This window comes from Marmota marmota, unplaced genomic scaffold (assembly GCF_001458135.2).
Source record: "Marmota marmota marmota unplaced genomic scaffold, marMar, whole genome shotgun sequence".
In the NCBI taxonomy this organism is placed as follows: Eukaryota; Metazoa; Chordata; class Mammalia; order Rodentia; family Sciuridae; genus Marmota; species Marmota marmota.
This window is the reverse complement of record NW_026000174.1, coordinates 18336474-18350084: the sequence shown is the minus strand read 5'-3', so window position 1 is coordinate 18350084 and position 13611 is coordinate 18336474. Positions and strand designations below refer to the sequence as shown.

Sequence of the window (13611 nt, the reverse complement as noted above, 5' to 3'; positions counted from 1 at the left end):
TTCCATGAGTTGTCCTGTGTTTTCCCTGAGTCATTCTCTGCATGGTCTCCATTTTAGATTTCACTCGATATTAGACCTGATTTACCTAACTACACTGACTACCTAACTTTAAAATCTGGCTTCATTCCCCCCTCTAAGTTGGGAACTCCTTACTGCTGAAAGGAAGGAGGGCGAAGAAGATCTTTCTGGCTTCTTCAGGCTGAAAAGGGACGGTGTGGGGCAAGCAGTTTGGAGTCCCCCTTTAAAAATCGGGTCTATGGAGTGGTCCATGATAAAAGTCCAATTGAGAAGTAATAGGCTGGAGGGCCATTTGAGTGATGGATGGTCTATAAGAGAAACAAGAATTCATTAGTACTGGAACCATATTGATGCAGCAATAAATGCCATAGCACAGGAATATGCCAATGAGTATGATGGCAAAGACAAAGACTAACAATGTTTTCCACCAGGAAGTACCAAGAACTAGGAGCTAAGATATTGTTTCCATGACAAAGTTGCTGAGGACATGGCTTCTATCTGAGCATGTAAATCTTTAAGGATATTTGTCACATTGTGAGAAATGTCAGGGATGTAAAGACAACATTTAACTTTTAGGGTTACAGACGGTTCTTTCCCTTAAGATATAGTTTAATAATTTAATGTCATCTGATCTTGCAAAATCCTTTTACTAGTATGACCTCTGTGTCTAATAGAGAAATCTTTAATTCTGTTACTTAGGGCTGGATAACCATACTTGCAAACACTAAGCCTACCTGTGTAGGTTAGAAATAAAGGCCTTAAACTAAAAACTACTCTGGCAGTTCCTTTTGATAGTTATCAGGCATTACTGTCTGATCCCTCCCTTTCTATCTTATGGAATCATTTGAGGAGTATTGACATTAGTTCTTCCCTAAAAGTCTGGCAGAAATCAGCTGAGAATCCTTCCAGTTCTGGGCTTTTCTTTGTTGGAAGTCTTTTAATTGTTGTTTCATTCTCATTGCTTGATATCAATCTGTTTATGTTGTCTACATCTTCATGGTTCAATGGGAGTAGATCATACATATCTAGAAATTTGTCTGTATCTCACATGTTCCAGTTTATTGGAGTATAAGTTTTCAAAATAGCTTCGAATGATCCTCTGAATTTCAGAAGTGTCTGTGTTAACATTTTCTATTTCTTCTCTAATTTTGTTGATTTAGGTCTCTCTCTCTCTCTCTCTCTCTCTCTCTCTCTCTTCTCTTCTCTTAGTTTGACAAAGGGTTTATCAATTCTGTTTATCTTGTCAAAGAACCAATGCTTTGTCCCATTGTTCTTTGTATCTTTTTTTATTCTCAATATCATTATTTACTATGTTCTGCTGATTTTAGAATTAGTTTGTTCTTTTTCTAGAGTCTTTAGGTGTAACTTTATTTGCAGTCTTTCTATATTTTAATCTTTCTTTAAGTAGGACCTTAATGCTATTAACTTTCTAAATGTAGCTTGCCTTTTTTTATATGTGGGACCTCAATTCTCATTTGTTTCAAAGAAATTTTAATGTCTCCCCTGATTTCTTCTGTGATCCACTTATCACAAAGAAGTGTATTACTTAATCTCCAAATGTTAAGATAGCTTCTGTTTTTATCTAGTTGATTTCCAATTTCATTCCAGTATAATATAATAAGATGCAAGAAATAATCTCTATTTTTTTTATTTGCTAAGACTTTTTTTGTGTCTTAAAATGTGACCTACCTTAAGAAGAGTTCCATGTGCTGCTTAGAAGAAAGTCAATTTGGTTGTCAATTATTAGTGAGCAAACAACTTCAGTGTAGTTTTCTCTATGAAAATGTACAAATAACCAAGAAATATCTATAAATATAATTAGCATTATTTGTCAATATACTAGCAAATTCAAGTCAAATTATAGCAATGTATAATTATACCTGCTAAAATAGGTATCATTAAAAATTAGAAGTCAGCAAGTATTTATAGGTATATAAATATATTGCTATTGAGATGTTAAATAGTAGAATACCTGTGGGAGAAAAAATGTTTGGAAATTATCCATGCACTTAAAAACAATGGGCACCAGATCCAGCAGCAGATCCAGAGACTCAGTGTAACAGAAAGCAACTGATATAACAAAAAAATCTTTTTTTCTTTTCTTTTCTTTTTAGTGGTTCTTTTTGTTATACATAACGTTAGAATTCATTTTGACAAAATTGTACACGCATGGAATATAATTTGTTCTAATTTAGTCCCCAGTATTTTATCTTTTCCTCCTCTTCTCCTTCCTCCATACCCTTCCCTCTGCTATAAAGATCTTTCTGCTAATTACTTATAGTTGCTTTTTTTAAAAAAAAATTAGTGTCATGTATCTAATGGTGAGATTCGCTGTGGTATATTCATACACGTACATAGGAAAGTTAGGTCAGATTCATTCCAATGTTCTTTCTTATCCCATCCCTCCTCCCTCACCATCAATCCCTTTTTCTTCTCCACAGATCTTTCTTCTAATTGTTATCCCCCACTATTTTGCATTAGCTTCCACAAACTTGTGCATAAATTTTTATAACAGCACTATTAGTCCAAAAGTGGAAACAACCTACATGGATAAACAAAATTAAATGTATCTACCTTTACAAGGCATGAAAGAGTGATGACTTCTTCATCTTTCAATATTGTTTCAGCATAATGCCATATCTATACTGTAAATTCAAATTCAATAATTTTGACAGGGGACATAGATTTTCTTCATCTATGTCCAAGTTCAAGTAGCTTGGAAAATTTTTGAGACCTATAGAACTAAATCTAAGATACCCATTAATCCTCAGAATAGACCAGAGAATTTCAGGTCTACCTCTAGATCCTGTCTGATTTACATAGAGCCGTGAACTTCTTTCAGACTTCAGTGAGGGAATTTGACTACAAAGAGCAAGGATCAGTAATAGCTAAATAGAGACCATGGGTCCCTATTAGCAATGCACTGGTTTTAATTTGCTAGGGATCTTAAGGTAGTAGATGAAAGTAAAAAAGCTTCTTGCATTGTATCCTTTGAAACAAGACAAGGAATTAATCCTAAAATGCAACGCAATAATAATGAATGATATTAAATTTTAAAATAATGCATGTCTGACGTGATAAGGCTCATCTTTATAATTCAAGTGTCAAGCAAGTTATCATAAAGATTATTCATTTTATTTGAGATTTTATTGAGTATTTGAGTCCAACCATTAGCAACAAGCTAGGGATCATCAGGTCTTCTTTCTTGCTGAGAGTCAGTCTATCTTTTTGACAACAGTTAAGACTGAATTACTGGTCTTGCTTGCAGTAGACAGAGATAAATGCTTTTACATAGACATAGAAACTTTGATATTTCACTAAAATAACTGCATGATATGCATCTTTACCAACTATCTTCGCCTCTAGATTTGTACATTTCCATGAAAGAGACCAAAAATTTCATAGATTATAAGTTTACACAGTGTATAATGACAAATTCCTTTCCTGTATATATTTGATTATTAAAATACATTTTCACTGTAAATCTATGACACAATTTATGTAATTATTTAATTCTTCTATTGCACTTGACTAAAATTCTTGAGATACAAATATTAACCAAAAAAGTAAACTAGGACTATTTAATTATTTAAGTATTATTCTAATTGAAGTGTCACAGAGAAGAGATTACAAATTATGAGTGAAGAACTTGATGAATTTTAGATTCCATATACAGTCAAGAATCCTACACCTTTATCCCTGGGTGATTAACAACCTGTTGACTTTTCTACTCTCTATACAATGTCACCATCCTCGCTAATGCAGGCATTGCCCAGGCCAGTCTGCTCATTTTTATTAGGGGTGTGATGTTTGTTATACCTTTCACTTTGCTCACCAAGCACCTGCCATACTGCAGAGGCAATGTCATCCCCCATACCTACTGTGACCACATGTCTGTTGCCAAGATATCCTATGGGATGTTCAGGTCAATGCCATCCACAGTTTGATGGTTGCCTTCCTGATTGGAGGCTTTGACATCCTGTGAATCATAGTCTCCTACACCATGATCCTTTGGGCAGTTGTGAGTCTGACCTCAGCAAATTCTCAACAGAAAGCCTTCAGCACCTGCACCACCCACATCTGTGACATCGTCATCACCTACAAACCAGCTTTTTTCACCTTCTTGACACACCACTTTGGAGTACATATCATTCTGCATACCCATCATTATGGTATTATTATTAATTATTGCTAATTATTATTACTAATCTCTGTCTACTCATGCCTCCCACCATGAACCCAATTGTGTATGGGGTGAAAACCAAGAAGATCTAAGACAGTTCCATGGCTATTGTTTAAAAGAAAGTATACTTTGTCTTAGATCTTTAAATGTAGTCTTCTGGCATCTTGATCCGAACTCCTGTCTTGCTGTCATCCCTCGCGTCTCTTGTCCCTTCATTCCTCCCCGCCTAGGTTCGCCACCCTCCTTGATGTCCTGCCGGTGGGGACATTTGGCGCCCAATATGTGCTCGAGCCTTTGACGGAGGCGGGAACGCCATCCTCCCGGGAGACTTGGCCAAGCGGAGTTCACGATCGCCTCGGCAGACAACACGGAGAGACAGATCCAGGAGGAGAGTGAGGACAATGCACGGTGAGTGACCCACCATGGGACAAGCAGTCTCATCACATGATTTGTTTTTGTCAGGCCTCAAGGAGGCCCTCAAGACACGGGGGGCGCATGTTAAGAAAAAGGACTTAAACTTATTCTTTTCATACATAGAAGATTTGTGTCCATGGTTTCCCCTTGAAGGGACCATTGATGATAAAAGATGGCTTAGAGTAGGAGACTGTTTAAAAGATTATTATGAATCCTTTGGCCCAGAAAAGGTGCCTGTTACCACCTTTTCTTACTGGAACTTAATTAATGAAATTCTTAAAAGTTCACCCTTTGACAATGGTACCTTAAAACTTGTCAGGATTGGGGAAGAGGCTATGCAAAAGACCTCTCGTCCCTCCTCGGCATGCCCTTCAGTTAGTATAGACATAAATCCTTCTCAGTCTCCCCAGGACCCTGGGAACCTTCCTGGTCCCCCTCAAAATCCCACCCTAATAAATAAGGCCCCAAAGGTTGCCAACCACCTTTATCCAGTTTTAAATCCCGGAGACACATTGACCCCTGAGGAGGCTACCTTGGAGGAGGAAGCAGCTCGCTACCATTCAGAAGACCCGCCACATCTCAGGACCCTGCCACAGCCTATAGGACTTACAAAGCCACCCCCCTCCTATATCCCTCCTGCCTTTTGTGCTCTGGCCCTTCAGGGGCCAACTGCCCCCCCAGATATTTTTTCTCCACTTCCCTTACCTAACCTGGCTCCCTTGCGCGAGTCTCTCCAACATAGACGAGAACAGATCCAACTTTTAAAAGAATTAAGATCCCTTGACTCTGAGCTCCGCTCATTAGCCCTAGGCATGGAGTCAACACAAGCTGGCCCAAGGCAGTCTAATACAAAGGCTAAGCCGCTCCATCCGCCTGTTCTTGCCTTCCCAGACACCCGCAGTCAGACAGATAAGCCCGCCCAGACTGAGGACAAAGACTTAGAGGAGGATCAAGAGGAGGAAGCGGGGGACGGACAAGAGGAAGACCAAGACTCAGAGGATGAGGAGCCCACTTCTAGGCAGGAAGGAACTCAGGGTGCCTACAAGAAATTAAGCCTGCGTTTTCTTGAAAAACTTAAAAAGGCTTGTGCTCACTATGGCCCCACTGCGCCTTATACATTGGCTTTATTAGAAAGCCAAAGCGCACAATGGCTTACTCCTAATGATTGGAAATTTTTGGCCCGAGCTACCCTCAGTGCTGGAGACTTCCTGTTATGGAATGCAGATTTCAAAGAGCACTGTCGGGAAACTGTTCAAAAAAATTTAACAAAGGCCTCCTCTAAATCCTGGACTTATGTTAAGCTAGTGGGCAATGCGCCTTTTGACACTAACGCTAAACAGGCGCGTTTCCCTGCTGGACTTTTGGCACAGATTCAGATGGCTGGCTTACATGCTTGGAGACGCCTCCCTCAAAAGGGCTCGGCTACCACTTCCCTGGCAAAAATTGGACAAGGGCCTGATGAGCCTTATAGCGACTTTGTTGCACGGCTCAACCTAGCCGCAGAACGCCTGCTTGGACCAAGCGAAAGCGAAAGCACCTTTGTAAAACATCTTGCCTTTGAAAATGCCAACCCGGCATGTCAGGATGTTCTTCGACCACATAAGGATAAAGGGGAACTTTCTGACTTTATTAGACTCTGTGCCGGGGTGGGAGCAGCCCATGCCATGGGTCTCGCCATAGGTGCCGCCTTTACCAAGGCCTTTCGCAATCCTGGCTCACGTACTTGCTTTACTTGTAAGCAACTTGGCCATTTTGCACACGAGTGCCCAACAGGCAAACAGGGCCTAGGGACAACGTCTTCTCAAACTGGGGCTAAACCACCTCCAGCCACCCTTTGCCCTAGATGTGGTAAAGGTCGTCACTGGGCCAATGAGTGTAGATCTAAAACAAATGCCCTTGGACAGCCTATTTCTTCCCGCTTCTAGGGAAACTCCTTTCGTGGCCAGCCCCTGGCCCCAACCTCCCCCAGGGGAGGACAAACCCAGGGGCAATAAGGTTTGTCCCCTCCCAGACTCCCAACCTAGTTCAAAATCCTTCTCCACAATTGCCTCCCTCCAACGGGCCACCCCAGGCAGCACAGGACTGGACCTCTGTGCCGCCACCGATACAATACTAGACTCCATGCAAGGGCCCCAAATAATACCCACTGGAATTATGGGTCCCCCTCCATCTCATATGTGTGCCCTTATTCTTGGAAGAGCCTCTACTACCTTACAAGGTGTTCAGGTCTTCCCTGGCATTATTGATAATGATTTCACTGGAGAAATAAAAATACTGGCCACAGCTATTAATGGAGTTGCGGCCATCCCAGCAGGAACGAAACTTGCACAACTAATACTCCTTCCCTTAAATTCAGGAGGCACTTCCACTGCCCAGACCCTACCGCGGGGGACTGCCTCCTTGGGCTCCTCTGATGTGTATTGGGTTCAGCCTATTTCTCACAATAGACCCACCCTTACCTTACTTATTGAAGGAAAGGAATTCCAAGGAATCCTAGATTCTGGTGCGGATGCCACAGTTATTTCTCAAAAACACTGTCCATCAGGTTGGCCCCTCACCTCATTCTTGACTGACCTTAAAGGAATAGGACAGTCAAAAAATCCTCTGGTCAGCTCTAGGGCTCTTAGCTGGACTGATAAAGAGGGTAATAGGGGAACTGTCACTCCTTTTGTTGTTCCTGACCTCCCTGTTAACCTATGGGGCCGAGATATTTTGAGTCAAATTGAAGTTATTCTTGCCAGTCCCAATTCCATGGTGACTCATCAAATGCTTCGTATGAATTTTGTCCCTGGTACAGGCCTTGGGAGACTGAGACAAGGACTGGTTGAGCCCATACAACCCACACAAAAAACAAATACATATGGACTTGGGTATTTGGATTTTTAGTGTCGGTCCCTGACCCTCCTGTACCCCATGCAGATAAGATTATTTGGGAAACTCAGACTCCTGTGTGGGTGGATCAGTGGCCCCTTACCCAAGAAAAGTTGGAGGCTGCCTCCATGTTAGTGCAGGAACAGCTGGCAGCCGGCCATGTAGAGCCCTCAACCTCACCATGGAATACTCCTATTTTTGTTATTAAGAAAAAATCAGGCAAATGGCGCCTTTTACAAGATTTGCGCGCCATTAATAAAGTTATGCGCCCGATGGGAGCACTACAGCCAGGCATTCCCACACCAGTGGCTATTCCCAAAAACTATTGTAAAATGGTTATTGACTTAAAAGATTGCTTTTTCACCATTCCTTTACCTCCCGGGGATAGACCCTATTTTGCCTTTAGTCTCCCTCGCATTAATTTTCAGGGCCCTATGCAGAGATTTCAATGGAAGGTTCTTCCCCAAGGTATGGGCAACAGCCCTAGTCTTTGCCAAAAATATGTCGCTCAGGCAGTAGACCCTGTGAGAGAGCGATGGCCACAAATTTATATTTTACATTATATGGATGATTTGTTAATTGCTGCACCTAATACCTATGATCTTAATAATTGTTACTTGGACCTTTACAAAGCCCTCACTGCCTTGGGACTACAGATAGCTCCTGATAAGGTTCAAACACAGGACCCTTATACCTATTTGGGCCTTAAACTTCAAGATAATCAAATCCAAATACCTAAAATACAACTACGTGTGGACCATCTTCACACCCTTAATTATTTTCAAAAATTACTGGGGGGTATTCAATGGCTAAGACCATATTTAAAATTACCCACTTGTATACTTTTGCCCCTTAATGATATTTTGAGAGGCGATTCCTACCCCTCCTCCCCTCGGGAGCTTACTCCCAAGGCATGACAGGCATTAAACCAAGTCACAGAAGCCATTGCCCAACAGTTTGTTACACAAATTTCTTATGACCTTCCTTTGGTTCTGGTTATTTTACGCACCCCTCATACACCCAAAGGAATATTTTGGCAGTGGCATCCACATTTTAAAAATAAAGGCTGCCCCTTGCTTTGGGTCCATTTACCCACCACATCCTCCAAGGTTATTACTGTAGCTTCTATTATTACTAAAGGTCGCTTGCTCTCTCGACAACATTTTGGCAAAGACCCTGATAATATTTTAATTCCATACACTAAGGACCCAACCCAATTTTTACTACAGATGGGGGATGAATGGGGTATTGCCCTATCAGGTTTTTTGGGAACAATCGATAACCACCTTCCCAATGACCCCCTTTTACATTTTGCCCAATTACATCCATTTATTTTTCCCAAGATTACTCAAAAGGCTGCCATTCCTCAAGCCCTTGCTGTCTTTACAGACGGTTCCAGTAATGGCCGTGTGGCCTTTGTTTTCAATAACCAGCCTACCACCTTTGATACTGCTTATCAGTCAGCACAGCTTGTGGAATTGTTTGCCATAACACGAGTTTTTATAACCTTTTTTGATAAGCCTGTTAATATTTATACAGACAGTGCCTACATTGCTCATTCTGTGCCCCTGCTGGAGATTTCACCCGCCATTAAGGCTTCTTCCAATGCAGCCTTTCTGTTTCACCAGCTTCAGCAGCTCATTCAGGCGAGACAACACCCATTTTTCTTAGGACACATCAGGGCACACTCTGATCTTCCCGGCCCTCTAACACAAGGTAATGCCCAAGCTGATGCGGCAACTCGTTCCATCTTTCCAATTTTTGTTGGCTCCATTCAAAAGGCCACGGAGTTACATAATCTTCACCATCTAAATTCCCAGAGCCTTTGATTACTTTGTAAAATTACCAGGCAACAGGCGAGAGAAACAGTAAAAGCATGCTCTGCTTGTGCTATCTCCCTCCCCATTCAACACTTGGGAGTTAACCCCGGAGGATTACTGCCCAATCAGATTTGGCAAATGGATGTTACTCATTTTCCTGAATTTGGAAAGACCAAATATACACATGTTTCTATAGATACCTTCAGTGGCTTTATTTTTGCATCACCACATTCCGGAGAGGCTACCAAAGATGTCCTTTCTCATCTTGTTTCAGCCTTTCCCGTAATGGGTAAACCGACACATATTAAAACAGATAATGGCCCTGCATATACAAGTGCCAAGTTTAAGCAGTTTTGTGCTACCTTGCAAATTTGTCATACTACTGGAATTCCATACAACCCTAAGGGCCAAGGCATTGTGGAACGTGCCCACCTTACCTTAAAGACTTGGCTAACCCGCCTTAAGGCTTCCGCCCTTATATTTACCACTCCCAGGGATCGCCTTAACCATGCATTATTTGCCCTTCATTTTCTTACCCTAGACAGTGAAGGCCATTCGGCCGCAGACAGACACTGGCATCCCTCTTCTAATTCTGTTCACCCACCTGTTATGTGGCACGATCCCTTTACAAATAAATGGAAAGGCCCAGATCCTGTCCTCATCTGGGGACGAGGCTCAGCTTGTGTTTTGGATCAAGAGTAAGCAGCCCCAAGATGGTTACCAGAACGCCTGGTTAAACAGGTCAATGACTTACCTCAACCCAGGGACGGAGGCCCTCCCCCTGAGGACAAATTTTCCTCTTTTTCAGATGCAGCCAACAATTTGTATGAAAATCCTCCTACTTGAAGTACTTCTGTTGAACAGGTTTGTACACGGGGGCCTTGGCCCTCCACCTTCCAACATCATGGAGCACCTTTTTGGCTCCCCCTGCGAATGCAAGGGAGGATCTCGGTCTCAGGCTCCCACCAGTTTTACCCAGACTGTTGACTGCAGGACTAAGGTGGCTTACCTCCGTGCTGAGGCTGACGCTAAACTCGGTGGGTTTCACCAGCCTAAATGGGTGTGTGTTAACAAGATTATTTCCTCCAGTACAAGTAAAACTCTCCAAAATTGTTCTGCAACTTGTACATATACCATGACGGTGCATGTCTCTTGCTATGCGTCAGCCTCAATTTGTGTTTAATAAACAGGGAGTACAATATTTTCAAGCCTCCCCAACACAAACCAGATCTGCTGAAGGAGTTGGAGTTGCCACAGATACCATCAATGGCTTTCTTGGACATACAAGTTACCACACCACGCTGCGGTTAGCTGGATGCCAAGGCACTGTTGGCAAACCCTCCCGTTGGCCTCTTAACGCCCCTACGGGGGTCTCTGATGGTGGAGGGCCCACGGATGCTGTTAAACATATTCAGATACTTAAGCTTTTAAAACCCCAACTCCCTGAGCTTACATATCATCCCTTAATGCTGCCTAAATCCTAACTTCCAGATTTAGATATTAATACATTGGGTATTTTGGAAACTACCTTTTCCTTGCTTAATGATTCCAATCCCATCCTTGCTAGTGATTGCTGGCTTTGCATGACAGCAGGGGTGATAATGCCCGTGGCAGTTCCTATTAATTTTCCCATAGACAATAATGATACATGCCAACCTGGGCTTCCTTTCAGAGTACAGCCTATGAGTACTTTTACATTATGTCTTTTAGGAATGATGCAGAATAATACCTATGATGTTGATGTTGGAATTAATTCTTTTGGAAATTGCTCAATATTACATAATTATTCCTCACCTACCCCACCTCTTTGTCCCCCCAATGGTACAGTTTTTGTCTGCAGAAGAAACTTGGCCTTCCCCAGGCTTCCGACAAATTGGACTGGTGGCTGTGTTCTTGCCTTATTGCTCCCTAATATAAGTATTGTATCAGGAGACGAACCTTTACCCATTCCTAGCCTAGACACCCTAATAAAAAGACACAGGCGGACAGTACAGGCCTTACCACTCCTTGCCAGCCTTGGAATAGCAACTGCTGTGTGCACAGGTACAGCTGGCTTAGGCACTGCTATACACTCTTACCGTCGCCTGTCTCAACAACTTATAGATGATGTACAAACTCTATCAGGAACCATTAAAGATTTACAGGACCAAATAGACTCCCTGGCAGATGTAGTCCTTCAAAACAGATGAGACTTAGACTTGCTGACAGCTAACCAGGGAGGTATTTGCTTGGCCCTGGGGGAGCAATGCTGCTTTTATGCCAATAAATCAGGCATAGTACGCACTAAAATTAAACAGCTTCAGGAAGACTTAGAAAAAAAGACGGAGGGAACTGTTTGAAAATCCACTTTGGAATGGGCTTAATGGATTTCTACCCTACCTTCCCCTATTGGGCCCTTTATTGGGTTTACTTTTAATGGTGTCCATAGGACCCTGCATTATAAACAGGCTGGTACAATTTATTAAAGAACAGATTAATATTTTAGCCTCTAAGCCCATACAGGTCCACTGTCATCGTCTGGAGATGGAAGACTGCGCTGCCAACATTTAAAAGGGTGTTCCACCCTTCTCACAGGCTTATTTCTTAAGTTTACATCCCCACAGACCTCTCTTTCTTATATAAAAGTACAAATAACAGCTTCTGACCAACCATCTTCTGCCCTTGCCATAAGGGTTAAGTTATCCCTCCTCCCATGGACCCCTCCGCTTGGGGGAGGACGCACCCATGGAGTGAGGACGTTAGGCCATAATGACGGAGGGTGCAGGAAGGATTGCAGGAGGATGGATCTACAGATCCCAAAACCCAAGACCTCTGAGTGACACGCTCTGGTGCATGGCGGTTGGCATGCTTCTCCCTAAAAACCGTCTCCTCCAAAAACATGCCAAGGCCACAAAATCTCCTAGTGAGGACGTTCGCTCGGATCAGGAGATATTCTAAGGCCTCCTAGAGGAACAGAGCCTCTATCACCCCCTAAAAACATGGCCAATAAAGGCATGGTCAAACATTTTATATAAGAAAGGGGGAAATGTCAGGGGCTAGAAGGAAGTTCTCTTTCTGAGAATAGCCTGACCTTTACAAGAAACAGCCTGCCTGGGAAACATCCTGCGACCATCTATCTTCCTGGAACATCCTGCAGTTATCTCGCCTTGTGCAGACATCCTGCAGCTGGCAGTTTTACAACCTACATCCAGCAATTGCCAATAGGAGAGCTTCCCCATCCCCAGCATATAAATACCTCTGTGTGAACAATAAAAATTTGCAGCTTGAAAAAAAAAATAAATAAAAAAAAATAAATGTAGTCTTCTGAGAAGAGCTTCCTTAGCCAGGTCAGATCAAATAATCAACAGGAAAACCTCCAAATAAAACCTGGTATGTGTCCGCAGGGAATATTTTTCTGCAACTCAGGGTCTTCTACCTCCTTTGAAAGACTAAGATACTGTTTGTGTAGATAAATTCCCATTCTTTGAAATTCAATGCCTCTTTAATGTAAAGGACTTTGAAGTTCACCTCATTTCATCTTTACAGACTGATATCTCCTCAATACAATCTACACCTGGTGCACAGTGGTTGAATCATTAGGACTGAAGGTGCAGGTTTAAAAAGTTTTTAATCCCTGGCAGTACATGACCATACCCATTGATATGTGTGCTAATGTATTTATTTCAGCATTCTACTGCCAAAATAGTCTAATTTTCATTTTTATGTCCTACATTCTTATATCTTGCTTTCCATTCCAACTTTGCCAGCTATTTATTTAGTTGCAATTCATATATGCATTTGCCAAAAAAATCTTGTAAGAGGTAAAAACTGAAGAACACTCAATACCCAGGAACTGGAAACAATACCAGTGTCCATCAATCTTAGACTACATAAGTACATAGTTGTTTGTTCAATAATGGTGAATGGAAAATACAAGGAATGTATATCATGTTTTCATTTATTATAAAGCTTAGAATCAGGCAAAACTAACTTATGATATTGGGTATTAGGATAATGTTTACATTTGGAAATGAATAACCATGAAAACGAGGATGCTGCTGGAGTACTCCATTGATTGATTTTGACCTGGGTGATAGGTATGGGGCATATCAACTAATAGCATTTCATAAAGCTGTCACTTATGTGCTCTTTGGGGGGGTTAGCGGGGTAAACAGCCTATACTTTTATAAAATGTTTATTTTAAAGAATACATCTTGGGCACACACTCTAGTCCTCTAAATTATGAATCACATCTTTCTTGCTTCCAATTCCTCTGTGTGTGTACCTTACAAGGTTATGTGTACTATTTTCTCTTTCAGAAGAATA

At 41.8% G+C, this 13611-nt stretch overlaps 1 protein-coding gene and 2 pseudogenes across 1 annotated transcript; all 3 read left to right on the top strand.

Moving 5' to 3' along the window:
- Positions 1–3755: 3755 nt before the first annotated feature.
- On the top strand, positions 3756–4293 carry LOC107157426 (annotated as a pseudogene).
- Positions 4294–4623: 330 nt separating this feature from the next.
- On the top strand, positions 4624–6540 carry LOC107157415 (endogenous retrovirus group K member 10 Gag polyprotein-like). The gene has a single exon (XM_015503801.1). The coding sequence runs from the start codon at positions 4624–4626 to the stop codon at positions 6538–6540; it is 1917 nt and encodes a 638-aa protein (XP_015359287.1).
- Positions 6541–10757: 4217 nt separating this feature from the next.
- Positions 10758–11946, top strand: LOC125611958 (annotated as a pseudogene).
- Positions 11947–13611: the final 1665 nt, after the last annotated feature.

Excerpts from the sequence above, each read along its gene's own strand:
- LOC107157415 (XM_015503801.1), top strand. The coding sequence starts at position 4,624 with ATGGGACAAGCAGTCTCATCACATGATTTGTTTTTGTCAGGCCTCAAG.